The sequence below is a fragment of the Sapajus apella genome, unplaced genomic scaffold, assembly GCF_009761245.1.
Source record: "Sapajus apella isolate SASKATOON/1434 unplaced genomic scaffold, GSC_monkey_1.0 scaffold7, whole genome shotgun sequence".
Classification (NCBI taxonomy): domain Eukaryota; kingdom Metazoa; phylum Chordata; class Mammalia; order Primates; family Cebidae; genus Sapajus; species Sapajus apella.
In genome coordinates this window covers 44742262-44762742 of record NW_022436947.1, presented here as the reverse complement: position 1 = coordinate 44762742, position 20481 = coordinate 44742262, and the positions used below count along the sequence as shown (strand labels likewise).

Below are 20481 nucleotides of genomic sequence, written 5' to 3'. Positions count from 1 at the left end.
CTGTAAGACACATTCTGATATGAGAGCTATTAAAGTATAAAGAAGTGTGCATCTTAGAATTGAATCTTTCCAGTATTATCTTCTATGATTTTTATAAACCCTTTTTGAATATTTTCACTGGAGATAATCAGTCTTCATGATACTTGTCTTCTGCTTAGGAAAAAATATCTAATTATTCATATTACATGTGTGCAAGGCAAATGCACAGATAACATGAATAAGAACAGGTTTGAAATAGCTTGCATATCATTATTCTTCACTGACATCTTTAAGTATGTCATCAGAGACACCTGTTCATACACCTACAATTTAACTGTTATAAACCGAGATTTTTTTTTTAAAGCATGCTGCATTTTTTATACCAAGAGTTATAAGGATCACATATCATTAAAATACAAGATGGTATTTTCATTATTGTTTATGGAAGGTTTCTGCTTTAGCAAATGGGTGTTTTTCCATCTCCCATCATATCTCTTGGGGAAAAGTAAATGAAACATAGAAGTTCATGTTTCCTGATTTTTTAAAGTAAACGTTCCTATGGTAATTTTGCTCTGGCATAGAGATTCTTTGTGCTTTCTTTTGTAATGCATTTGCTATAAAATCATGAAAATAAAACATACCAGATGTTCAATATAGACTAAATAAATATTACAGTGGATCTCTTCATATTGGTATTGCTTTTTAAGTAAATAAATTTCAGCCTGCCATATACTAAGGAAGCATTATTAGCCCATGACATCGCAAGATATTAAGTACAGTCTTCAGTGTACTTCAGTGTACAATGTATAATTGAATTGTTCAATGTACAATTCAAGTGGCTTCAAAGTTAACCTCCTAACACATAAATTTCATTATCATATTTCAAATCAATCATCTCTGAAAGTAAGATATTGGTAACTCTATCCCAAAAAACAATTATTTATGAATAATAAAATTCAAATATCCTGGCCCTATGACTGTTTAACCATTCATCTATATATTAATATATATCTCTATATATGTGTGCGCATATATGTTTGTGTGTCTACATACATACATACACGTATATATAGACACACACATATGTATGTACACACACATACACAGTCACATAGCCAATTTTAAGTACAAATCCTCAGGAATCTATGTATTCAAGAAAGATTAGAAACTGCTTAAACTGTAAAATTCTAAATGCTACATCTTGGTTAATAATTACTTCCCTGCACCAAAGCCATCTTAATTTAGGGCATAAAGCAAAGTAGTTTAAAATATTAGCAAGTTGATAAATTACAAGTTTAAATTTTCTTTAATATTTCATTGTCATTTTGTACTTGGCAAGTTACATCCACTAGCTTCATATTTATTGGTCATATTTCTAGTAAATAGGTTAAGCACACATCCATGCTCTTAACCACACATTCATGCTTTCATTTCTTGGTACATGCATACATGCCTGCAAACACACATTGAACATTTACACAGAATCTAATTGGTAAAAATATCATGCTAGACATGGAAAAACATTGTACTAGGCATTACCTTGAAAAGTAAACAAACAATACTATTATATACTTTTGTATATACTATAGATTTTATGTGCAAAATATATGATTTTATGTACAATATATGATATCATTAAATAGTTTATTAGCTATCTGTTTGTTTGTTTAGATGGAGTTTTGCATTTGTTGCCCAGGCTGGAGTGCAATAGTGCGATATCTGCTCACTGCAACCTTTGCCTCCCAGGTTCAGGCGATTCTCCTGCCTTAGTCTCCCAAGTAGCTGGGATTACAAGCATGCCATACCATGGTTGGTTAATTTTGTATTATTATTATTATTTTTTTAGTAGATACATGTTTTCAGCATGGGCCAGGCTAGTCTCAAACTCCTGACCTCAGGTAATCCACCCACCTCGGCCTCCCAAAGTGCCGGGATTACAGGGGTGAGCCACTGCACCTGGCCTGTTAGCCATTTTAATACTCAAACATACATGAATGCTAAGAATGAATTAACTTTTTTTTTCAGTTTTACAAATTTTAAAATATTTGATGTCTTCTCAAGAGATATTGATTCACCTTTGAAATGTTTTCCATCCACTTGAATTAAGTCTTTTCTATTGATAGGGCATCTATTGTATTTCTGCAGAAAATCTTGTAGAATCCAATGAGAAAAATCTAAGTAGCGCTGTTTATACTTCAGTTAGGCATTACTACAGTATTCTGTGTCACCAAGAGTTTATGGGCAACATTTCCTTTCCTCTTGTACCTGACCTTTGATACTGAGTATTATTGAAAGAAATATTAAAATTACAATGAAAACAACTGGAATTTTATTTCTCTTTATGTGGTACAGCAACTAACTGTATTTGTTAAATAACCTAAATACGTATGTAAAATAATATGCATTCATTTACCCATTTCCTAAATTAAGTTTTAGTTTTACATGTATTATTTACAAATTAAACTTATGATAAAGTGGAAGAACATCAAAATTGATAACAAATCAAAGTTGAATGAATATTGTTCACAACCTCATCCATCTCTGTCTTCTCTACATTACATGAAATTTCCTAAGATGGTTGCATTATTAACATTTCAATCTTGTGAGACATTTATGGGGTTAAAATGGAGAGTGAATAAATAGAAAGCTGAAATGTGATGCCTTCTGTTTCTGCTGTATTGGAAGAGAATCAAATGCTAAATAAGGCCTTTAGCAACATGATATTTCTGGTCAAATGATGGATATCATGACTTTTTTGTTGTTACAAAAGGAAGCAATTTATTTAACTATTTTCTTTCCTCCCATTCTTTCTGGTTTATTAGCTTCATTTCATTTCCATAAATTATCCAACTAAAAGAGGAAATGATTAATTGAAGATTACTTCCTTAAAACATTATTTCTTGTCATTAACAGCTGCAACATATTGAAACAGTGTGTTATTCAAACACACTGTGGTGCTTTTAAAATAATTTTGATGTTTTGTTGCTCTCCATTATTTTGTTCTAAGCATTCAGATTGTTGAACCCATGAGAAATCATTATGCCCATTTAACAAGGATACTCTTCTTTTCAACTGGCAATTTTAATGACAAAGGTTTGTATTCAAAACAGTTGCTAAGTGTGAAATTTATTTAAAAATGATTTAAAGAGAGATTGCTTTCTTTGTGGAAGCCTGCAAAATTACCTATTACATGACATCTTTTAGTGGTATAGCTTTTCTGGAGATGTGAGAAGGTATTCATATTCTCAGTTCTCTTCCTCTTATTATTCCATATTTGGAATTTTTGATTTTGGAGTATTCATGATTAGTCATCACCTTCTCCCACCCTCTCTCAAGTCAATTTTTATAACATTATCAAACTTAATAAATTTAGAATATTTGAAATGCTTACATCCACCAGCAGTTGAATAAAGTATTCCATCATAACGGTTATAAACCCTATTCCCTTTTTGACTGATTAAATTTTCATTCATTTCCTTTATATAATTATGATAACTCTATGTCTTGAGGATGTCAAAGTTACATGAAATTTCAGGTTTTAAATTCAGTATGTTATCTGCATTTGCCATTCAACAAACATCAGCTAAACGTTTATGATTACCATTCTGCCAGGATTATGAATACACAGTGTGGTGGCTGGAGGGAATAACAATATTAAAAATAATTGTAACAAATATAACTACACATACTCTAAGGAGATAAAAAGATACTTTTTTGGGGGAAATATAGAACAGGAAATATATACATTTTATTTATGGTTGTAGGGGAGTAGGATTTACATTGAGGAGTGTAATTTGTCTTCATCTGGATTCTCAATAAAGGATTTTAGATTTAATTCACAGTTGAAACTATCACAACAGCAGTAATGATGTCACCTGACATGTTTATGACTATTGCTGTACCGAGACACTGTGCTTATATTTTGGTACAAATATATTTTAAGAACAACAAAAATAGAAGGGGTTATGAAAGCCTGGTGCAGTGGCTTATGCCTGTAATCCCAGCACTTTGGGAGGCCGAGGCAGGAGGATCACTTGAGGTCAGGAGTTTGAGACCAGCCTGGACAACATGGTAAAACTCCGTCTCTACTAAAAATACAAAAATTAGCTGGTCATGGTGGCAGGCACCTGTAATCCCATTTCTCCGGGAGGCTGAGGCAAAAGAATCCCTTGAATCTGGGAGGCAGAGGTTGCAGCGAGCCAAGATCGCACCACTGTACTCCAGCCTGGGCGACAGAGTGAGACTCTGTCTCCAAAAACAAAAAGGGTTATAAAAATATTTCACTGTCTAAACTTGCTAAATGACCTATCAAATATATAAAAGATGAGTTGCAATTGTAATTGTTTGTTAAAAATAAAGATAAATAAAAATAACAACAATGTCAGACAGATAGAGAAAGTAGACTAAGAGAGAACAAAGCCAGACAGACATGCAGCAAGGATATTTACCAAGAAGCTATAAGGGTAAGACATAAGTGTTAGTCTAACTGCTTTTGTTTGTTGTTGTTGTTGTTGTTTGAGACCGAGTTCCACTCTTGTTACCCAGGCTGGAGTGCAATGGCGATCTCGGCTCACCGCAACCTCCGCCTCCTGGGTTCAAGCAATTCTCCTGCCTCAGCCTCCCGAGTAGCTGGGACTACAGGCACACACCACCATGCCCAGCTAATTTTTGTATTTTTAGTAGAGACAGGGTTTCACCATGTTGACCAGGATGGTCTCGATCTCTTGACCTCGTGATCCACCCACCTCGGCCTCCCAAAGTGCTGGGATTATAGGCGTGAGCCACCGCGCCCAGCCCCTAGTCTAACTGCTTTTGGTCAGTCGGTGTAGATAGAAGTATGATCACAAAGTTCATTTAAAAATAAAAGAATCAGTTGTTCAAGAGAATTTCAATAATTTCTAGAAAGTAAAACCAGAAAGAAAAACTTCCCAAAGGTGAACATAAACACTGCAATGCAATAAACACCATAATCCAAAATATTGTGACATGAATACAGTGAGTAAAACCATAGAGTATTGAGAAAGGTCTTACTCAGCAAAGGGTGGAAACACCCTGCCAAAAACAATTTAATAAAATCAATTGTCTGATGTGATTAACATCATGTAATGTAGACCACTTGTAAACTGCTCTCAGATTAACTGGTTTAATCCAGAAGATTTTAGATTACTCTTATTTTGAATATATAAAATTTCATATCCTTCAGAAAATATGTAATCAACAATATTTCCTCAGTTGAGTTTTTGTTTATATTGGATAACTGTGAGTTAAATATTATACTCTCTGAAAAGTACCAAGAGTACAGCTAAACTGTGCTGCCATTTATATGTACGGTTGATTGCTTTAATAAAGCAATCAAATTGATAGCATGCAGTAAGGGGGACTCTAGCAAATAATAAAGTAGTATATATTTCAAAATAGCTAGAAGATTTTACATGTCACCTGGAAGAAATGATAAATGTTTAAAGTGAATGGATATGGTAATTACCCTGATTTGATCATTATACAATGTATTGAAACATCACACTGTACCCTATAGATATGTACAAATATTATGCATCAATTATAAACAGAACATAATTTTAAAAATTAATACTATATTTGACATCCTAAGAAAAAGTGAAGAACTTAATAAGGTTGTAAGATAACTGAAAAATTATTCCTGTTTTTACTATTTTCTAGAGGTGGGAAGAGAAGGGGGCTGAAGGGAGACAGAACACATTGTTACTGGATTTCTAATGTTTCCTATAATTGTACAAAATTTATGCAAGTGGCTGTGGTAGAACAGTAAGGAAAGGGAATAGATATTTATTGAATGCCTTCTAATTATTATTTTTTAAAATATTGATTGGGTATCTATAAGATGTCAGGTTAGGGGAAATTAACAGAAACTTTTTTACAGGTAATTACTTCTGAACACCCAAATATATGAGTGCTTGGCTAAGGCCATTTTAAATAAAAGTTCTGTTCCTAAATTAGAAGTTGCTGATGGTAGAAACAACCTGTGTGTGGCAGAAGACTTAAGAGAAACAACCATATCTAATAAAAATATACTTTTAATATTTATTGATGATGGTAACAAAACATAGAATAGAAGGGTCTTAAACCAAAGAAATACAATAGTAAGTCCCTCTGTATCTTAACCATCATTGATAGTTAACATGACAGGGCTTTTAGCTTCATTGGTTACTAGCTGGATGTTTCTGTTTCTTCTTGTTGGACAGAAGGGGAAAAGAAAGGGTCAACTTAGGAAATAATGCGACCTTGAGGTACTGTCAAGAGTGGTTATCAAAGCAAACTTACTAAGGGCATCAACCTCATAAACCAATTTAACTAGTTGTGGTTCTTCCCTTATTCAGATGAGAAAGTACCTGAATATCAGAATGTTTCTTAATGAGTGTGAAATATTACTATATTAAACTTAAAACAATTTGTTATCTTTGCTAAATCAAATACTATCTAATATTCTATATATTCTAGATTCCACTATAAAGAAGTAGCAGATAAAATGAAATAGTTTTTTAATATAAGAAAATATTTTCTATTGAAATAATTATTTTTATATGTTTTCTGGTACATTGGGAAAAGTTTGCCACCACCAGAAGATGTCTTGGAGGAAATGAAACCTGAGCAGGTTACCTAGGACAAGATGATCAGAAAACGATCTCTGGGGACCAACTAGAATTATTCAATTCATTAGAAAGAAGACAACTCAGTGATTTTTTTACGTACCCATTGGTGTTGTGTTGGCATTGAAAGACTTTTATTTTCTATTATACTAGTTACATGACTCCTCATATAAATTAATATATTGAAAGATTTATATGAAGTTCCATGTTTGAGAGTAATAACTTACTTATACCTTAGTAACTTTAGCAGATTATGCAAGAGACAAGTCAGTTATCATAAATTTCTACCCAGGAAAATAGGCCTAGGAGACATGGCTGTTGAGAAAGAAGATGCTGGCAGATCACTGGGTTGTTTGTTTCTAAATCTAGTGGATTTTTCTATGTTTTGCTGTCATATATATTATAACTTATTCATATACAGAAATTGAATAAAAGGTCTCCTCCTAAATGTATTTCTTAATAAAAAAGTTTAAACAGCAGAAAAGTTATAAAAAATATATTCAATGTAAACAGCATTAACTTCTGTGACAATGAATTCTAATTATTCATGGTAGCTCCTGAATTACAGATTTTTCAGCCTGTTGTCCATAGTAATTAAATTCACCTGTATACCAGGAAGCAGGTATCTTACAAACCAGTATAGCAACATGTTCCATATGTATTCAATTCAAGATGCACTAATAATTTCAGAGGGAGAAAAACATCCTTTACAATGTAGATATTGACACATGAAGATATGCATTGCCAATATTTTTAAAAATATGACTTGGAATCAGTTAAAATATTGTTTCTTTACATTGCAGTCATTTCTGATTTTTTCCTATTTCCAGGGTATTGATCTTTTCAATAAGAAGGGACAGATACATCCCAATATTAGAAGAGGTCTGTTTCACACCTAGGGCAATGGAAAAACATGCACTGAGGTTGACACCCCTGGAGATAGAAATTGAAGGCAGAGGGTGGAATGAAGCAGGGTATGATGAGAGTAGGAGATGATAGACATAGGCCTTGTACAAGGATTGTATGGGAGCAGCATTTTTGAAGGCTTTAAATCTAGTGAGAGCAAATCATATTAGCTATGACAGTCAAAAGTATTCAGTTGATTATGACAAGAGTAAAACTGTCAAAGTGATGACAAAAAAGGGGGGAAACATTTTTTAAATTAAAAATCTAGCTGAGTTTCAAGTAGAGAGCAAAAATTTTTTCATCTGTCTATACTGTCAGCTTTCTCTGCATGTAAAACATATTTATTATTTTCTAAATTAGTTTAATGAGTTTCAGATTGTACAGGATGTCATAATGGAAACAAGATTATACAAGATAATAAGGAGTTTTGTTCTCTAAATGAGTTTTATCTAGACTCTCTGTGTCGTACTTTTGATCTGAACTGTGTTTCATTTACCACATTGAAGGAGGTTACATAAAGGGTAAAATAATAGAAACTTAATCAGGAAACAGGTTTTCTTTTTGCTGCATTTTATTATGTACTTTTGCCATATTCCATAGCCTAATTCCTGAAAATAATAAAAGATGTGTCATTTTAAAATAAGAACAATTGAAACCACATTGCATTATAATTATGAATCATTTTTTCAAAGCCATCCCTAACTTTTTACCCCAACTGATCTCCAGAACAAACTTGTGGATTATTTAAGAATTATTGGTGGGTAGTGTAAATTTGCTGCACTGTACCTTACGTAAAATGCTAGATAAATATTGGTTGGCAAATTTAATTTTACAGATAAAAAACAAACACAGAAGCAAAATAATTTCTCAGAAATAGGTCCTTGTTTCCAAAAAGTTATTCCAATAACTTTTTGTGTTACAGAATAACATAATACAAACTGGCCCCATTACTCCAAGCACACAGTTTTTCAGTGAAAATAATTTCCAGTAGAATATTTATTATGACATATAAAGACTTATAGTTACACTGCACACATGACTGATTTTGTTAATGTAATGCCATTTTCTCTTAGGCAAATCTCTGTCTATGCTTTCTGCAACCCATACCAAAATGATTAGTCAATTTAGGTAGGCATTTGGGTTCTGAAACCTTACATCATTGACATTTCTGCCATCCTCACTCAATTTGAAACAGCTTCCAACTTGGCAATAACTTATCTCCTGAATTTCCAAATAAAAACTTTGGAAAGTTGAGATTACTTCTCTAATATTTTCTCATTTCATTTTCTCATCGCTGGCCAGATAATCATCATGGCCACAGCCCTGAAGAGCGAATCATCTATGGAGTAGAGAATAGTAGCACGTTTTTGGAATGCAGTCCAAAGTCACAGCGAGCACTGGTCTATTGGCAATTCCAGAGACGAAATGAAGAGCGAAAAGAAGAGGTATGGGAATGAAACTGACTGGATCATTTATATCTAACATATACTGTTAAGTAACCCCTGTATTTTTTACTTGAGGAAGGAAAAAGCACTAAGAATGCTTATCCTCTTCTGAGCCAATCAATCGCTCACTCCTTAAACAGGTGTTTATTGCAGACTGATTACGTGACAGACTTTGTACTAGGAATTAGAGAAACAAAGATGACCTGGTAAGAGTTTCTGTCCCACAAGTAGTTTGGGGATACATTTTAGGCTCCTCCCCTTATTTCTTACAGTGTTTATCTACAAAGAAATTATGTTGTTTATATTTGTGCACAAATTTAAAAAACCTCCTACTAATTTTAAATTATTTTCAATTAATTATGCTATCAAAATCTGTTTTCCTTTCTCTATTACCTTCCTCCTTAAATGGGGAAGTGAGGTTGGGAAAAGCAAGTAATAGATGTAGGATGAAGGATTTAATGCTGCAGTATAAACTCAGATGTCAACTCTTGATGCAGGATGAGGCAGATCTCACCCCTCATTTGATCCATTTATACCTCCATAGGAATAAAAAATTGTGTACAGAAAAATAATCCCATAATAAAATGCAAGATTGACTTTATACATTACCAGGTTAGGCTTTTTTGAGACCTCTATTGTAAACTATATTCAAAATAAAAGTGAGGTTACAAATATTCAAGAATATGGTCTCATATATATTCCCATTCAACATCAAATAAATGAAATAAATAATTAGTAAGCATGAAATTTTCTGCTTGTTCAACTTCTATTTTTCAAAATTCATTTTTTGAAATATTATTATAAATTCATTCAAATGCCCCATATTTTTCTAGTACCATGGTTCTGTAGTTTTAATTGTAGTAATTAATGTTAACTTTATCCCATGTTTATATACCTACTTTTAAATTTATAAAGTATCTTTGCACTTTCCTCCAATTATCTTGAATATTTTAAATTATTATAGTAAATTATATGAAAACAGTAATTTAACCAATATTCTTCAATGTTTCTTAAAAATAATTGACAGATATTATAATCTCTTATTGGGAAAATGCTATCAATTCTCTTACAAATTTTATTAACTGTTAAAATATGTCTTAGCATATAATTTTTTACAAACACAGAGTTTCAGAGGTTATACTTCTTTTAAATATGTATATTTTAAACTGACTTTTTCTTTTAACCTGCTAGATCAGAGTAGACGATCATATCATCAGGACGGAACAAGGGCTTCTGCTACGTAGTCTACATAGGAAGGATTCAGGCAATTACCTCTGTCATGCAGTGGAACATGGGTTCATACAAACTCTTCTTAAGGTGACCCTAGAAGTCATTGACACAGAGCATTTGGAAGAACTTCTTCATAAAGATGATGATGGAGATGCCTCTAAGACCAAAGAAATGTCCAACAGCATGACACCTAGCCAGAAGGTCTGGTACAGAGACTTCATGCAACTCATCAACCACCCCAATCTGAATACGATGGATGAGTTCTGTGAACAGGTTTGGAAAAGGGACCGAAAACAACGTCGGCAAAGGCCAGGACATACCCAAGGGAACAGTAACAAATGGAAGCACTTACAGGAAAATAAGAAAGGTAGAAACAGGAGGACCCACGAATTTGAGAGGGCACCCAGGAGTGTCTGAGCTGCATTACCTCTAGAAACCTCAAACAAGTAGAAACTTGCCTAGACAATAACTGGAAAAAAAAATGCAATATACATGAACTTTTTTTCATGGCATTATGTGGATGTTTACAATGGTGGGAAATTCAACTGAGTTCCACCAATTATAAATTAAATCCATGAGTAACTTTCCTAATAGGCTTTTTTTCCCTAATACCAACGCCTAACAGAGAACACAGGTGAATGCAGATGCTCACTTTAGCAGACCTAATGTTTCCTATGGTATTTCACTGTACAGGTTTCTCTTTCTTCTTTGCCTGAGACATAAAAATGTCATTTGCCATATTGCCATCTAAAGGAGAAAAACTGCATCAGCAAAGCCATTTTATTGACATAAAAGTTTGAAATAAACTGTATGGATTTACTCAGCTGATGAATATTCCAAAACATGGTTGGATTCAAGGATATATTTTGTCTACCGGCCCTCATGTTTGTATGTACTTGAGGAGTAAAATGAGTAAAATGATACTGAATGAAATGTTCTGTGGAAATATATATATATATATATATATATATAAAATAAGCCATCCATCATCCAGAGGAAAAATGGGATACACTGATCTACTACTGATGTCTTCTTTCAGCTTTGATCTAAAGATGTATTTTATTAAAACTATAATTTAAATGTACCATGACAAATATGCAGTAAAAATTAGTTGTTTTCTAAGCTAGAGTAGGATATGTCTTACAATTATTGTGCTATGTAGTTTTTGTTTTTAAAATTCCAATAGTGTGCTGCTTTGTTTGGACATTTTATTTTTAATTCTATAAGAGGGATGGATGATATTGTTCTAGAAACACATGTACATCATTAAGAATGAATCTCTAAAACCAGGATATAAATTATGCTTTATTTCACAGAGAAAAATCAAACAAATGGAAGCTGTTCACACCTCCCCTTCTTTAAATATTATCTAAATTAATTTTAACTTGCATAATGTTCTCAGAAAAAAAAAAAAAAGAACAATTTAACCAGTAAAAAAGGAAGAAACAAATAGATTTTTAAGTGATTTTACTATATCTAATGAATCAATGAAGGGAAAAGGAATTGCATATTTCATGAAAATAATAAGCATTGTCTTACTATACTGTTAATAGAAAATGTGTCTAATTCTGTGCTTGAATCCCTGCATGATATTTGAGACAAAGATCTCTCTTATGACTTCACTAAGAATTATATCTGTGTCAATTTTTTTTAAAAGAGAGAGATCAATACTATTCAGAGCAACATGTTAAAGGCAAAGTTTCCAACCATTTTCATCTGTATCAGGTTCCTCTTATCTTTCCTTGTTTAAGACAATTATTTGTACAAGAAACACATGACTCTTTTCATGTCAATGGGAGGAACTTTTCTGCAAAGTATTTTCCGGGATGCAACCCACACTTAAACAATATAAAACTCTCTGTTTCCTGCAACAACTTACAACATAAGGTAAAAGACTAAAATTCAAGATTTGCTTCCTTCATTGTTCTAAGATGATTCATTGAGAATCACTGACTGAGATATTCAAAACTTTTAGCATTATACTGTGGTTTCTTTTGCACTGCACTAACCTATTCAGGACTCCTTCCCCAGGTTCTTCATCATGCACAAAAATGCAAAGGAAACATCTTATTAGTAATTAATGAAGCAACATTGAAATTCCAACTCTTGCTGTCTTTGGATTCTAATTATCTCAGCATCAATTTCTCACCTCAGACTACAGTGAATTCTTATTTCCTATCAGCTGAAATATTTCACAGGTGGAAGCTCATGTTTCAGTTTTAATGATTGCTTTGAATAAACAAGTTGTTGCCACTTGTTTCAAATAAAAGCCTAAAAATAATCTACATTCAATTTTAGGCTCCATTGACTAATATGGCGTTGCTTTTGGAAGTACTGTATATCCTCAAATTAAAGCTGAATTGTTATTTGAAGAACACACCACTGTACAGAAAATAGTGTTTGAAATATAAGTCAAAGAACAAAGAGTGCTCCAAAAAAATAGGTCATTCTTTTATTTTCAAAAAGTGTCTTAACTGTACTAACATTCAGTGTTGTGTTTCATTCTAAATTTGTAGCTGAAACAAATTTATTTGCAAGGGCAGAAATATCTTATTAATCCTTAAAAATAAAGGATTTGAAGGGATAGAGATTATATGATAACTTTATAGAAGCCTTCCAAAATTACTTTGAATGCATTTTGTTTAGCATTATGAAATTACAATAGAAAAAAGTCTAGACTTCAATTAAAAGTAACTAAAAAAAACTCTACAGGCATGTCTTTATATACCATCAGGTCTAAGTTTGAAAAGAAAATTGTAGATATAACTTGCAGCTAAATAACTCATTACAGTCATAATCTTCTGCCCACATGTATTGAGAGAGGGCAGTTTGCACGAAAAAGAAGTAATGACCCATTTAATAATTCAGCTTTAAAAGACTTTGTCGTATGCATGAATCATCACAGATGAAACTGTTAAAGAGACTTACGTGACCTTACGAAGATTACAACAGCAGTCTTAAGGTATGAGAAAGATGAATCACAGCAGAGAAAGTATGGCCCAGTTGATATCAAATGTAAAATGTAAATGCATGTAAATGCACACTTCATTTTATGTATTATTAATTTTAAATGGTATGTGTTTAATATTTTTGCTACCTACACATTAGGCAAAAGAAATGTAAATAATTTGGGGGAAAAAAAGGAAGAACAGTGTAAAATAAAACTTTCTATAGGTACTCCATTTCAGTGTGTTCAACATCATCCTAAAATGCAAGATTTTCCCATGCAGGTGACAAGGTGGTTTATGTACTATTTAAGGACAGAAGGTGTGTGCCCATTCAATAAGCATGTTTTTTGCCAGGTAGGAAATATGTTCCATATCTGTATTTATCATTGCATTTCAGATGGGAACTAGAAAAACTGGAGAGAAAAATGTAATGAAACTGCTGCTGTAAATTATTCCTTTTAGCATGTATTCACTTGCTAAATACACATTTCTTCAAAATATTTGAATTCAGATGTCTTTACTGTTCCCTATAACATATGGTGTTAAGGAACATAAGCTTATAAAATGTTGAGAACCAGAGTCAGGTTGCTACATAATTAGCTAACAGATTTCTTCATTGTAGTCATCTGTAAACTGGATTCTATATTTATGGTGATTATGTGAATTTTTATGTCCTTTAAATATTGTTCTTTTTAATGTCATACCTAAAAAGGAAATATGGGGATAAATTTTTATAATGTGTAATTTTCATAATCAGTTTGGTTTTATTCAGGATCCACAAAGATGTCAGATGATTGTTACTGAAATTGCTTATCTTAAAGGTCACAGACAAGCATTTTATTAATATGGAGCCATTAGTATAACATGTTAAAATCTTTGTTTTATAAATTCATTTTAAAACACAATTTCCACTCAATTTAATGAAACTATATCAGGTTTCATGGTTTCAAAGACAGGCTTAAATAGGATTCAACATTCCTGTACTGTGTAATAACATGTTAGACTTTAACTGGCCTAACACCAAAGACATCTATACTTTGAACATTATTTGTAATAATTATTTGAGTCAATGTTAATATTTACAAATACATGTTTCCATAAAGAAGAAATCATTATTTTTCAAAAATCTGTAAAATCTTACTAGTTTGTTGGATCTCTAAAAATTTCTTATACTAATTAATTAAATGAACATAATTTTTCAAGTTAATAAATTAAGAAAACATCTAAATGAAAGAGAAAATAAAAGCAGCATATGTGGCACCCCATATAGTAAGGCCATTTTCACAATCAACGTAACCAAGGAAAACAGCTTTGTTATCATTTCAAACATGCAGGCACACATAGGCAGAAGCAAAGCTGGACCAAACCAGACAAAAAGATGATATTGAATATTAAAAAAAAAAAAAATGGGCCTCTTGCCTTTTAGAACCAGATTCTTACATGTTCAAGTAAATTCCACTGATAGATCTTGGCTATCTGCAATGTGCTAGGCATTATGTTAGGTGATGAGGATACTAAAGTGAATAAGGTATAACCCCTGTCCTCAAAGAGTTCACACTGAACTTCAAGAAACAGAGCAACATGACTTATTGCCTAATCCAGCAAGTCTTTCCTGATCCTTCTGTCCCTAGATCAAGCTAACCACCTTCTCTGTGCTAAACCCGTGCCTTGCATATACGTTTTATTGTCACACTCCCTCAGCTGTGTGATTTGTTTATATTCCCACCTCCATTTCTAGACTGTGAGCTCCTTGAGGGCAGGATTTGTATCTAATTGATCTCTGTCCCCAGTGTCTAGCATGATGCCTGGCACAAAGAGAGAGCTCAATAACTCACTGTTGAAAAGAACCAAGTTATGATGTGACAGGTGCCAAATACAAACTCACAATAAAAGTGCTATGGGAAACAAAAAAAAAAAAAAAAGAGGAATTAACTTGTGGAGAGAGAACATGGGGTGCTTCAGAGAATAAATAACCTTCCAGTTGTGAATCAGTTAAATATGCCTAGATGAAGAAAAAAAAAAAAGGCAATCTGGGTAGAAGAAATAAGGAGAAAGGAGGAAAGGTGTGAAAAAAATGTCCTTTTTTGGAGAACAAGTATTCCAAACAGAAAAAGCACAGGTTTCATAAAGAAAAGTTAGATGTTCCATTGCCCCACTATTATGAGTTAAAATGGTGCATTTGCCGTTTCTTGGGTTTCTATTTATTTCCCTCTGTTTGTACCCACATTCTCATCCTTGGCATGAACTGTCACATGTCATGCATTCAGCCTCCTACACCTCCATCACACAATCTTTTTACCTTCCCTCTTAATGTTCACCTATTTTATCTTTACTTAGCTAAATTCATAGCACTAGGTAGTGCTCCCACAACCATCTTCAAACTAATATTTATTCCATAATATCTTACCTAGTTCAAAACACCACACTTCAGCTGAAATTCTGAATTCTACAAATAAATATTTAGAGGAAGCTAGCTTCATCAGAAACTCCTCTGTGCTATAATTCAGTTCAAATTAAAGCTTTTGTTATATTTCACCTACCTACAGCCTTACCTCACTCACCTAGCATTGGACTACTCAGCAATGAGTTCCAACATTGCCTTCGCTAAAAAGCAAGGTGGCTCATGAAACAAGTCTTCAGCAAAGATATCATTAAACTATGAAGTCTGCATTTGTTCAAGGCATATCTTAGAGTAATTCATGACCAAGCAATGCTGCAGGTCTGGTCAGCATATGTAGTGGACAGGCAGACTTCTATTATTTTAAACAAACAAAAAAATTTTTATAAAAATGCGACCCGCCACACCACCATTGTATTAATCTGTCATGTTTTTCTCATATAACAAAAGAATGGATTTTATTTCTCTTAATCTAAACACTATACTTGTATATACAATGATTATTTATATAGGACCTAAGCAAAAGGTTTTATAAATACATTCATGTCATCATAATTCAGGTAATTTGAAGTCTCAACTTCCATCTTCTCTCTTTGTAAATCTCATGGAAGCATTAGACCTCAAGTAAATACATTTGTAAAAAATACATGTCATTTGTGTAGCTCAGTGCTTAATGTTTTGTTTGTTTTACTGATAACTAATTCCAGAGAAGCTTAAATATTTTTGGACAAGGTTTTCATCTAAAATCAAACAGCCACTTCAGGAATTTTTTAAATATACAACAATTTTTAGGGATTTATGTGCTTCAAAAAAGATTGACAGTTTTCTTAGCCCTTAAATATTTTTATTTTACTCATGCAGTGTTTTAAATTGCTGGTAAATATAAAAAAGCTTAGTTTAAGTTTGGGTCTGTATATACTATTCAATATATTCCATTTGAATTTAGATACTGATGAATAATGGTATAGCTAAGTATCCAATATGCATTGTTGCCATCTACCAATTTCAGAATCACTGCTCATTTTCTTCCCTGCATAACTTTTGACCCTAATAGCTTGCCTGTTGAAATTATTTATATTTTATTTGGTTTCAAAAGTGGTTTAAATTATTACCCAATGAATATTATATAGCATCACAAAAATAATCTGTTACCCATATGGAAAAGTATACTATCAAGGAGTTTATTGAATTCTTTAAATCATGAAATATTTATTTAAAACATAAGAGAATACTTATCCCAGGATTATTATATTTTGATCAAAACAATTGTGTAGTCATAAACTTTAGAAACATGACAGTATTTAGGTTTCTTCTTTACTTCCTGATTCCTCTAGAATCCAAAACAAAACCAAACAAACAAAAAAATCAACAAATACTGTAGATGGCAAAATCACTTATTCAAAATGTTGCACATCCTCTTTCCTTCAGTGAAGATTGGAATGTAATTTGCAACTGTTTCCATACTGGTCTTCTTCTAGGCTACTCTTTGTCCTTAGACAGTGTTTATAAAAATTATGTCATATCATGAAGCTCTATATTCATTATTGGGAAGTAATATTATTGAACTTCTAGAAAGTACTATTTATACATTTTTATAAAATTTGTATCAATAAGCCCAAAGCAGAAACTCTTTATAATATATTGTACTGTATTAATTTTATAATTTAATAATATTGAATAAAATCAACATAAGCAGAAGTATAGAACCATTAATACATCCTAAAGTGTTAAAGTTACTGCCTGGTGATAGTAAAGTTACATTTTTTTTTAAATATTCATTATGTTTTTAGATATATTCACTATGTATTTTTATATTAATTGTGGTTTTGGATATTATGATCTAAATATTTTTATGATATCATGTGGGCCTTTTAATATGAAATAGGACACACAGCTAAGGATCTGGCATGACATACTGTACTTGAGTTTTCTATGGTGAGAATTAGCCGCTGACTGAGTAACTCACAATCTATTGAACAGAGGGAAACACAACATTTCACATGATGTGCTACACGAGTGATATAGTAATAGTCGTAGTAGTAGTAGTCATAGTTATAGTAGTAATGATAGAAGTAATATCAAGTGTTTAATATCATACTGTTTTCTTTATCAAGTGCTTTATTTGTAGTACTTTAATTATAACAACTCCAAAAATCCTATTTTTATCCTTATTTTTTTCAATAAAGAAACTGAAGTACAGAATGGTTAAATAGCTGCTCAATTCACATGATCAAAAGTGGTGGAAATAAAGTTCTAATTCAAGTATGATTTACAATTACCTGTGTTTCCAGAGAGATAACTAGTTATTGTAAATATAATTTAAGGTGCTATGCTGTATGGAAAGAAAGACAAAAGATGTAAAAGGCTCTTAGAAGATGGAGAGAATGGGAAGTGAGTTGACCTAGAAAGAAGGGAACAACTCTTTCACGAAGACAGGAGAGACATTCAAATAGGAAATCAGCAGAGCAGTTAAAAACAGGTTTTGGAGACCTGCAAACCTGGGTTGAATACCTGCTATACCAGTGTACTTAGTGGTGTCTTTGGGTATTGATTTATTTTTACTTCTCTGGGCCTCAGTTCTCCCATGAATAAGATTTTAATATCTCAGTTCTTCCATGTATATGAGATAAATGATAGAAAACTTATTCCTGCTAACACTAATATTTATTCCGTTTTCTTGATTTCTGTTCTGATAATGATGAGAAAATGTTCTTTCTCATTTCCAAATAAAATGTTTTTGATTATATCTACTACCACCTTCTGCAGACCTTTAGACCTCTAATTTATGTCATTAATTTCTCTTGCTTCCCATTTTAAAGTTCTAGTTGTAAAAATAACTAAAAACAATCTCCCTTAGCCATGTCTTACATGTAATTACTTTCCTACTTCTTACCTTTTCCCATAAAAATTGGCAAAAGAAATTATAAGCGACTCCTAATCAAAGATAACAGATGTTTGACCTTCTATCCTCTAAAAATATCATTACATTAAAATACCAGCACTTTTATCTTGATTTCTAACTATGTTAACTTATAATTCCTAATTTTTGGGCTACTGTCTTCCATCATTATCTCTAAGAATGTATTTTAAAGTAAATTAGTCAATCATTTTGTACTAGGTAATCACCTGTTTAATTCTTTTATATAGTTTCAAAGTTAGCATTTTCCAGATTGAAAAGGAGACAGTTTTCTATACATTACCTAATAAAGTACCTTTCAGGAGATAAAGTGATTATTTTTATATATGCTCAATGAAATAAACTACATTATATTAAGTATGTTTTCATATATGGAAAGGTTTGAGACACAGTCTAAGCAATTGCAAGTGCTGATGACAAACTTAAAAAAATAAAATCAAACAAAAAATATGTAATATTGAAAAAATTATATGTATTGTAACAGGATATAACTCACAGGAAGAAAATGTAAGCAGAGGCATTTATTCATGATGTCTAAAGAACACATAAAAAGACCACTACCATAATTCACACCTAGAAAGATGATAATTTATGCAAAATCACTCCCTTTAAAAAATAGAGATGAAAAGAGACATTACACCTCAAAACCCTGCCAAGCTAGGGATAAACATAAGAAATAAACCATATGTGTTGTGGGAGGCAAATCCACAAAGAAACTGTTAGGCAAAAATAAAACCAAACTATGACATGATCCAGATGTTCACTAATATGAAGGTCTCAGCGAAATCTGACGGACTTCAAGGTCTGGTAGGAAACGATAAAAGTTCCAAAAGTGTGAACACTGATCGGCTTCAATTATTTGGTAATCTTTTTTAAATAATTGCTTTTGTTTGAAGTATTGTTGTCTTTCAGCTTTAGCTATCTTGGAAATTGATAAAAAGCAGCACAAAAAGATGAAACAAAATGCAGGCTTTGAAGTACAATCATTTTGTTCATAGGAACTTTAGGAGCCCATTTTTGCTGGCCCCCAAAACAGACAACTGTATACATTAGAGGTTAGACAATCTGGAAGAAAGAAAAAAGAATAAGGCCTATACACAAATATTTTATACTGTCCCTAACTCGGAATTAATTTTAAAAATCCGATAAGCTATACATATGTGTGTATAAATATAATCACGGTAGATAACACAGGATAATTTTCAGGGAAAATTTGAACTAAGATTACTTTTATGCGTTAAGTACAGATGCACCATCTATACATATCTAGTGTTAGGCTTTTATTTCTAAATGCTTCTTAGCCATCGTCCTATGTTTAAATGTCTTTCGTTGACTACAACACAGTTCACTTTATACACTCAACTTTCATTTATTAGTCACATGATGCTAAAATAGTTAATACAATATTAAGAGATTGAATTGGAAAGTGCTCAAAAGCTTTAGAAAATTAAGACATAATGAACAGAAAAATCTAAATTCTGGGAGGGTTGAAAGAACAGAGGCTCAAAAAGCAAGGGAAAAAAGTGCATGATTTTAAAAGGAAGTAAAAACATAAAAAGAACAAACATATCATCTCTTTCATTAAGAATGCAAATGCTTGGGTTACTCTTGTTCTTTTATTATCCTTCTGCAGATCCTAATCTTATGTGCCATCAATCTCTCTTTAGACATTGTTAACCGTCCACTAAGTCCAGCATACTCAAAACGTGTGATCAAAGTGTGGACTACGGACATTGCTATCACCTGGGAGTTCATGAGAACTATGGATAGATAAGACCCACCCCAGATCTACAGAATGAAAATCAACATTTTAGTCAATTCCCAGGTGATTTGTGTTCATAACAATGCTTGAACCCAGGGCTTTTAAGTCAGGCACCCCCCACCTCCCAGGCTACGGCATGGTGGTAGTCCATGGCCTATTAGGAATGGAACACACAGCAGAAGGTGAGTGGTTGGGGAGCCAATATTACCACCTGAGATCCACCTCCTGTCAGATCAGTGGTGGAACTGGATTCTTGTAGGAGAACGAACT

General features: G+C 32.5%; 1 protein-coding gene across 2 annotated transcripts in view; it reads left to right on the top strand.

Moving 5' to 3' along the window:
* The window catches only part of SEMA3A (semaphorin 3A), a 318166-nt gene extending 304532 nt beyond the window's left edge, over positions 1-13634 (top strand). For both annotated transcript variants that reach the window (XM_032276470.1, XM_032276471.1), the window contains exons 17-18: positions 8814-8956; positions 10148-13634. In XM_032276470.1, coding sequence (XP_032132361.1) covers positions 8814-8956; positions 10148-10603 — 599 coding nt within the window. In that variant the 3' untranslated portion in view covers positions 10604-13634. The remainder of the gene's footprint in view (positions 1-8813; positions 8957-10147) is intronic.
* The last annotated feature ends 6847 nt before the right edge of the window (positions 13635-20481 follow it).